The sequence below is a fragment of the Orycteropus afer genome, unplaced genomic scaffold, assembly GCF_000298275.1.
Source record: "Orycteropus afer afer isolate SDZICR_OR568_19922 unplaced genomic scaffold, OryAfe1.0 scaffold00041, whole genome shotgun sequence".
NCBI classification, from domain to species: Eukaryota; Metazoa; Chordata; class Mammalia; order Tubulidentata; family Orycteropodidae; genus Orycteropus; species Orycteropus afer.
Window position 1 is genome coordinate 5836712 of NW_006921628.1, and position 8981 is coordinate 5845692.

The 8981-nt window shown below is 40.6% G+C and overlaps 1 protein-coding gene across 1 annotated transcript in view; it reads left to right on the plus strand.

Moving 5' to 3' along the window:
- Nucleotides 1–501: 501 nt before the first annotated feature.
- The window catches only part of CCDC66 (coiled-coil domain containing 66), a 102701-nt gene continuing 94221 nt past the window's right edge, over nucleotides 502–8981 (plus strand). The window contains exons 1-3 of the mRNA XM_042780464.1: nucleotides 502–512; nucleotides 2894–2958; nucleotides 4067–4092. Coding sequence (XP_042636398.1) covers nucleotides 502–512; nucleotides 2894–2958; nucleotides 4067–4092 — 102 coding nt within the window. The remainder of the gene's footprint in view (nucleotides 513–2893; nucleotides 2959–4066; nucleotides 4093–8981) is intronic.

Below are 8981 nucleotides of genomic sequence, written 5' to 3' on the forward strand. Positions count from 1 at the left end.
TCCTGCAACACAATTTGTTCATTCTTCTGGCAGTCCATAGTGCTATATTCAGTATTCTTCAACAACAAACATCACCGTTCCATTAATTTCCTAAAAAGATTTATGCTTCTTGTTCCTCAGTATTTTTATCAACCCTACCTGAGTTGAGGTGTTTTCCTGAGGGATTCCTGTGAACTTTGGAAGCTACGATTCTGAGGAAGGAAGGTTTCTGCCAACGAATTCTCGAAACCATGAGCTCGTACCTGTTCAGACCAAACCCCCAAACTATGACCAGGCTCGGGCGGAGACAAATCCGAGACAAGCCTAATCAGAGCGGAACCTGTTGTCCCCGGAGCCCCGCCCCGGCTGAGCGCCCTCGCCAGCACGCCCCATTCTGATTGGTCGACCCTTCCAGCTTACCGGCATTCCCTTATCCAATCGGCGTAGCACTTATTCAGCGGCAGCGGTTACCGACGTACACAGGGGTTTCAGTGTCCTGTGGAAAGAGGGGGAGGTCAGGCCATGAACTTAGGGTAAGACGTGGAGAGGAGCTTGGTCGGAAGGGAAGAAGAGGGTAAGGCTGGGTTGGACTTTGGAATCCTTTACGGAGAACTTTCTGAGCTGCCCAGCCTCGAGCAGCAGTGGCCGTCTCCCTTAGGGTAAGACGTGGAGAGGAGCTTGGTCGGAAGGGAAGAAGAGGGTAAGGCTGGGTTGGACTTTGGAATCCTTTATGGAGAACTTTCTGAGCTGCCCAGCCTCGAGCAGCAGTGGCCGTCTCCCTGGGTGTGGGAGGGGCGAAGGAGCGGGGGGCGGGGGGCGGGGGGCCTGGACCTTTACTGGCACGGTAGCCCTCGCTTTTCACCTTCAAGCTTGCATTGAAACTGTCCATCACCTCCTTCCGCACCCTCCTTTCCCTCGGGAAGGCGAAGGAGGAGAGGCGTGGCGGAGAAGGCAGATGGAGAGATAAAGCCTAACGGGATTCCGGGGAGAAATCCTGGCCCAAGTCTCTCGTTCTATGGGACCTGTCTTTGAAGTTTTGCTGAATGTCAAAGTGCTTAGTATAGTTTAACACTGTCTGCAGATGTGAGGAACCAAGGCTTCTCAAAGAAACTGTGTTATCGGTGCATGGTACCTAATAATTAAAAAAAAAAAAAAACCCACTGCCATGGTGTTGATTCCAATTCATCGCGACTCTATAGGGTTTCCAAGGTTGTAAATTTTCAGGGAGGCGGACTGACTCATTTTTGTTTCGCGCTGGTTGTAATCATTTTTTGCTTGGCAGCTGTGCCACCCGAGGTCCTTGGCACCTACAAAAAAAACACAAACTCACTGCGACCCCTTCTTGGGTTTCCGAGGCAGTATCACTACAGAAGTAGGATTGCCCAACCTTCCTTCCAAGGAGTGGCCGTCAGCTTTCTGGTTAGTAGTCAAATGTGTTGGGCTCTATGCTACCAAAGCTCCTCATTGGCAACTAATAGGCCCTTATTAAGTGCTTAAGGCACTTGACTGCTAACCAGAAGGCTGGCGGTTCAAACCCACCAGCCACTCCACAGAAGGAAGATTGGGCGATCTACTTCCCTAGTCATACCGCCTCGGAAACCCAACGAGGGGTCGCGATGAGTCAGAGACGACTCTACGGCACATAACAACAAGAAGTTTGTTGTTGGTTGCCGTCCGGTAGATTGGACTTCTTGGCGACACTCGTTAAGTATACTTTAATAATTAAAAAGGGCTGTTGTATTGTTTTCATCCTCGAAAGTTAAATTAATAGTCTGAGAAGATAAAAAGACACCAAACCCAGACTTCACTGCGTATTGTTTAGCAAGGAAATTTTATGTTCAGGAATCTGAAAATACAGAAACAGGCTGCTCCTTTAGAAGTTATCGGTGCGGTGTGGAACAGATATTTTGCAGTTGCATACAGGTTTCCTTTTTGGTAACGTTTTACTAACAAACATGAATTGTTCATAACCCTGCATGCAACAGGAAAATTCTTAAACCTATTCCTAACAGTGTTGTTTTACCTTTAGTAAGTTGAGGTAGTTTAATTCTGTTGCAAATTCCTATTGCTGATCAGATCTTTCCCACTTTTTCATCCTTGCCTTGCCAGCAAGGTATAATTCTGCCTCTTGGACTTCTCTTTTGTCTCCGTTAATGTGTTTTAGTGTACACTTTTTATCCCCCTTCCAGTAAAATAGTGAATTACTACCATTTTTGTTTTCAGCAGAATTTTACTTAGCGCCTTAACAGATGTACAATTATGTTGGTGATGTCTGCTGTTAATTTATGCTCTTGCTTTTTACATGCACATAAAGAATATAATAGCAGCCAAAATTTGTTAAAGATCTGTTACTATTAGTAACAAAGTGTTGTTAAGTGTGACTATGTATTCTTTGAAATGTTCAAAATTAAGGGAAATTTTGTCCACAAGCATTTAATAACCCCGGTGGCAATATCATAGCTCATTTTCAAATAATGCTCTAGCATTCTATAGAACTCAGTTTTAGTAGTGAGGTCCTTATGAAACTACTGCATGTTACGCCCTGCTCCTTTAACTTAAGTACATTTTGATGAGAGCAGCGCCCCCCCCCCCAGCATTGTAAGAGTTAAATGGTAATAATACTGAATGAGTTTATTGCTTACCAATAACAAAATGAGGTTCAGGTTAAAGATAACAAATTCTTGAATTACTGAAAAGTTTCAGGAAGAAACTTTCTCATTGCAGTTTTTAGTTTTATCTTGGATTTAAAAGGTTTGAATGGAAAGACTTAATTGATAGTTACATCATATGATTTGATGGTATTACACGATTCCTTATGAATTCAAAGGAGCAGATTTACTTTTGAGGTTCATATGCGTATTTCTGGCTAAGATGTTGCTATTTCTTAATGACACACTTTCCTTTCATTTTTCAGAGATGGTTTAAAGCTTGAAACTGAATTACTGGATGGAAAAACCAAGCTAATATTGTCTCCATATGGTATGCTGTGTTACAGGAAATTTAAAATGTTAACTTTTAAATTTTTATATAAAATTTATACTAGTTTACAGACTTTTTGCTTGTAATAGGGCAAGACTGTAGACACTGAGACAAAGTTCAATACTTTGAAAAAGGCTTTTGAAATTTTGCTCAAATTTATTTTTAATAGAAACACAGCCACAGCCTTGGAGTCGGATCTGACTCATAACGACCCCTCCTTGGGTTTCTGAAGCAGTATCACTATAGAAGTAGATTGTCCAGCCTTTCCAAGAAGTGGCTGGTAGCTTTGAACCACCAGCCTTCTGGTTAGCAGTCAAATGCCTTAGACATTATGCCACTGTTGTTGTTGTTGTTGTTATTTGCCATCGAGTCGGCCCTGACTCCTAGCGACCCCTCCTTGGGTTTCCGAGGTGGTTATCACTACGGAAGTAGGATTGCCCAACCTTCCTTCCGAGGAGTGGCTAGTGGGTTAGAACCGCCAGCCTCCTGGTTAGCAGTCAAGTGCCTTAGGCACTATGCTACCAGAGCTCCTAGACATTATGCCACTAGGGCTCCCAAATTTACTTTTAGCCAAGTTAAATTATATCATTACTTACCACTGTCATGATTTAGATTCTCAAAACTTAAACTTCTAGTATATTTCATGTGTAATATATTGAACATATTTGTAGTCTGTTTACAAATAGCAAATATCCTTATTGCCTGATGAATAATACAGATAAAAAAATACATAATTATGTTCTTTGCATATAGAGTGTACTGCTTGAGAAAAATTTATAGTTTAAGACCATAGTTATTTGATTCATTTTCAGTATTAAAATGAACCTTGAACTCAAGACTGTATTTTGTTAATCTTCTCATTCACATTATTTGTTTTCTTTTTCTCTGATGTGTTTATAGTTTTATCTCGGAAAGATAACCAAATTAAAAAATGAAATAGAAATATTTGTGCCACACTGTAGAAGTAAGAACATTCAAGCAGGAGTAAACATTAATGTTTTGTGGAGAATATTTCTTAATATATTCTTAAAACAATGCTAATTTTTCTCTCATGACTGCCTTTGTATATTTTTGGTTGATAGTTTAGTAATTTTTTTTTCTTTTGTAGAATGTAAATCAAAAATTTCTGTGAAGGTAAGCCAAATGACTTTGACCTGACCTGTTTTCAGATGTAAAAATGAAGTTTCTTCACAGTGCTTTGAAAATAATTCCTGGGAATGTCAGAACATTAAAAGGGTTTAGAGTGATGGTGAGAAGTTATTGTTCTCTTGCTTTCAGGCTGGTCCTTTCACAGAAATAGAATCTTACTACTTTTCAGTTTGTGAAAGCCTATAGAATCTTTCTCTCTAGACCAGTGCTATCTAATAGTACTTTCTGCAGTGATAGAAATGTTCTAGAATCTATGCTGTCCAATATGTCCAATATGGTGTGGTTATTAAGCACCTGAAATGTGGTTAACCAAAAACCAAACTCATTGCCATCAACTCAGTTCTGCCTCACAGCGACCCCTCCTTGGGTTTCTGAGGCAGTATCTCTACAGAAGTGTATTGCACAGTCTTCTAAGGAGTGGCTGGTGGGTTTGAATCGCCAGCCTTCTGGTTAGCAGTCAAATGCCTTAGGCACTATGCCGCTAGAGCTCCCTGAAATGTGGTTAGGGTGATTAATTTTATTTAATTTTTAAATAATTTAATAGCTTCTATAGTGGACAGTACAGCTTTACCCAAACCAAACCAAACCAAACCCATTGCTGCCAAGGCTATTTTGACTCATGGTGTTCCTATAGGACAGAGCAGAACTGTGCTGTAGGGTTTCCAAGGCTGTAAATCTTTAAGGAAGCAGAGTGCTGTGTCTTTTTCCTGTGGAGTGGCTGGTAGGTTTGAATCTCAGACCTTCTGGTTAGCAGCTGAGCACTTTAGCCACTGTGCCACCACAGCTGTTTAATACAGCTGTAGAGATCTTTAAAAATAGATATTCTGACTTTAAAACAAAAAAAAAAAAATGTATTTTCTTTTCATACTCAGATTCCATTCTATCACACAAAAGGGGATATTTGATTCTCATGCTCTTCCATGCATTTAGCTTTCTCCTTTAAGAGATCACACTTGATTTTAATGGTGATCTTCCTGTATCAGGAACCTATTGTGGTTTTTTTTTTTTTTTTACAAAATACATTGCTGTTGTCTGCCATCAAGTTGCTCTGACTCATAGTGACCCTTTATGATAGGGTAGTACTGCCCCATAGCGTATCTTAGGCTGAAATCTTTACAGGAGCAGATTGCCAGGTTTGGGCTGGTAGAACTGCTGACCGTTTGGTTACCAACGAACACTTTAACCATTGTGCAACCAAGGCTCCTTACAAAATATATTGTCACTTAACAAATTTTTTATACCACTGCTCTTGTTCCCTATTTCTTTTCTATTTCAGGAGAAATCTTTCCTCTTCCACAACTTACTGTAACCCCTCTTCCTCCTGTGTTTGCAGAGTCTGTTGTTGTGTATCTATGGTTAGAGAGTAGCTTGGATGATGTAGCACTTCAGCACTTTTTTTCCCTTCAACCTTGGGCCTTTCATGGCTTTACTATTTCTTCTAAGTTTAATCAAGGTAGAGGAGTTGGCTTGAGTATCCAACATATCAAGCACTGTTGAAATATGTGATGATCATTAGAGTAATTACACAGTTAACCTATAAAAATTATTGTTTCTGTGGTTATATACTTTGTGCATTCCCTGAATCATGGAATATACGTTGTATATTATTTCCTGGCCCTTCCCTATTAAAATAACAGCCATGTATCATTTAACGTCTGTGATATGTTCTGTGAAAGAGGTTGTTATATAATTTGGATGTTGTGTGAACAACATTTTGTATACATACAGTCTCCAGGTTACATATGAGTTCTGTTCCTAAGTTGGTCTTTAAGTTGAATTTCTTCGTAAGTCAGAACAGTTCGGTATGGTTTGTATCTAGTCGGTCAAATGTTTGCCTTATTATATAGTGTATAGTGTACCTCTCTATGCATTAAACATTAAAGAAACATTTCCAGATACACTAAAATATCTTTAACACAATAATACAATAATAATGTTTTGATGCAAGTTGCAAAATAGTGCCTGTTTGTTATTATGAACCATTGTATATACTGCAAATTTTTCATATCATAGGTCTTACAGGGGTTTGGAACTAAGTATGTACATGCAGTCAGATGTTTCCTGAATGGACATTATGTGGCCCCTGACTTTATTGCAATTAACTGCTCTTATTTGAGTCACATTAACCAATAAAGTGCCCTTTTTCAAGCTTCTAGATAAAAAGCTCCCAAATGTTTGATTTCTATCTTCCCCTTTCCTCTATTCTCTTTTACATTTTCACAATTCTTTTGATGCTCCTGTGGATTTGCTCTGGGTGTCACATTGGTGAAGACATTTCATTGTCCATTTAACAGTCTCAGAACATTTGGAGAGACCCTTGTATGTCTATAGTAAGAAAAGTTATTAGTCATGGGCTTCTGCAGAATCATCACAAAATTCTCTCAGCAGTCTAAGGATATTTCATCATAGAAATTTTTCAGAGTAAATAATGTGTTCTCAGCTGATGAAGATCTTAAATTATCTGTGGTAGTTAAGTTGTGTGTCAACTTGGCTGGGCCTGATTTTGAGTGGCTAGGTGTAGGATGTAGTTATTCCCCATGATGAGGGAGGTGGGTAATCAGCTCCATAGTGGAATCTACTGTGAGCAGCTGAGTAGCTGCCTCAGGGATGTCATCTGCTTCTAGTATATAAGATGACACTTTGAGAAAGGTCTCTGAACTTTTTGGCATGCTTGGACCCTGCATGTAGCAGAGTCTTCATTCAGCAGTCTGCTATGTTGTCTGTTGATCTTAGGATTGTTCCTGGACTTGAACCAGTGGCCTGCCATATTGTGTGATAATCTTGGGACTGTGCCTTTTTACATGCCAACCTTGGGCTTATTTAGCCTTAGCAGGCAGCAGCTGCCTAAATGAAGAGATGTCTCCAGCTCCACTGGGCTGGGAGCAAGAGGCAGAGCTGAAGCCCAAAGTTAAGGGATCTTCACCCAGCCCCTAGAGCTGGCACTTTGAATTCAGACTTCTAGCTCCTAAACTGTAATAGAATAAATCCCTGTTAGTTAAAGTTGTCCACTTGTATTTCTGTTACAGTAGCACTGGAGAATGAAAACACTGCCTAAAGGCAAATTGTTTGGATTTGTCCATATTGAATTTGGGACTCCAGAATACTGATGCAACCTAAGTCTCCTGCAAAAATGGTATAGGGCCATTGTCATCTGATCTCCTCTAACTTCATGGGGGGAGACAGAATCACCATCAGCAGCATCAGGCCAAGGCTGATTCCTGTGAGGCAAGGTCAGTTATGCTGCCACTGCAACCTTTTTGCCAATTCTGACACCAGCTGTCCTTCCCATGCATGCTCTACTTCTCCACTAGGTTCGATAATTTGCAGTGGCCACCCAAAACTCATAGACAATACTTACAATTATGGGGTTTATTAGGTTACAATTTACAGTTATGGGGTTTATCAGGTTACAATTCAGATTCAGGAAGCTCGAGATACAGTTCTTCAATCAAGACCACTTCCCCTTAGCTGTGCTCCTAAGGTGAGTTTCTTTCTGGCCTGTGGCCTGGCCTCTGGCCTGATCCAGCAAGTGTTGAAAAGCTCTTTTAGCTTTACCGTGCCCAGAGAGCACTCTACTCTGCCAGCAAGCCTCCTGCCTGGAGGCACTCAGCTTTCTTGCTTTGTGAGCCACCAAGCCTGCAGCTCTCTCTCATGTTAGTCTTTTGGTTCAGTTGCCTCTGCTGCTGCTGTCTTTGTCGTTTCAGCACAGGGATCGTTGGTCCAAGGACAGATTCTACTCCTGGCTCTTCTGTCTTGATGACAATGAGATCCTTTCTTTTCACTTCTGAGATGGCTCATTTTAAGCATAGTGACATGGCAAAACTCACAATCTCCACATTAGGGTTCCATACACCTTGTTTCTATGGCCCCACCCTCACAAGAGTGCCACATACCTTATTTACATTATTAGGAAGCTATCCGGCTCCTTGGTGGGCCACAAGCACCTCACATTTGCATAGTCCCACCTAGTCATCTGGTGGGAGTTACAAAGACCATGGCTAGAAGAGCCACAGCAAGTAATTCACTGTACCACATCATTTTCCTGTATTGAGTTCTTTCAAGGATTGTCTCTCTTCCTTATTTATAGATGTTACAGAGGTCCTCCTTACTCCTTTTTATGCTCTTTACAGAAGATAAAACACCAAAATAAAAACTTTGTCATCAGTTTTTATCTCCTGAGTTTCACAGGTATATAGCTGTTTATTGAATTCTTTTTTTGTAAGTTACTTATGAATTCTCTCCTCAAGTGGTTTTTCTTTATATTGATAAAACCTCCTGAGTGGCAGTAAGACCTAGCGCTCTCTACTTTCCCCTTCTTCATAGATTCAATTACTCCATAATGTGGTCTTTAAACATAGCTGAACTCTCTTAATAAAGTTGAACACATCTTGTGATCAAAGTGCTTTCTTAATTCTATCAAAATCTCTCCTGCATTTTCTTTTAACCTGAACTAATGAATATGAAGTGCAGATGATTACCAGCCTACTTCCTTCAGGTTACAGAGAGAGAAAGAAGTACAAATGATCAGTGTCATGGATAATTTATAAAGATAATGAATTAAAAAATTATTAGTCTCACAGATTGTTGTTGTTAGGTGCTCTCAAGTTGGCTCTGACTCATAGCGACCTTGTGTTCAACAGAACGAAATACTGCCCAGTTCTGTGTCAGCCTCACAATCCTTGCTCTGTGTGAGCCCATCATTGCAGCCACTGTGTCACTCCATCTCGTTGAGGGCCTTCCCCTCTTTCGTTGACCCTCCGCTTTTCCAAGCAGGTAAAGTGGGAATGGTCCCTTCTGACAACATGACCAAAGTAGGTGAAACGAAGTCTGGTCATTCTCACCCCCAAGGAGCATTCCAGCTGCACTTTTTTTTT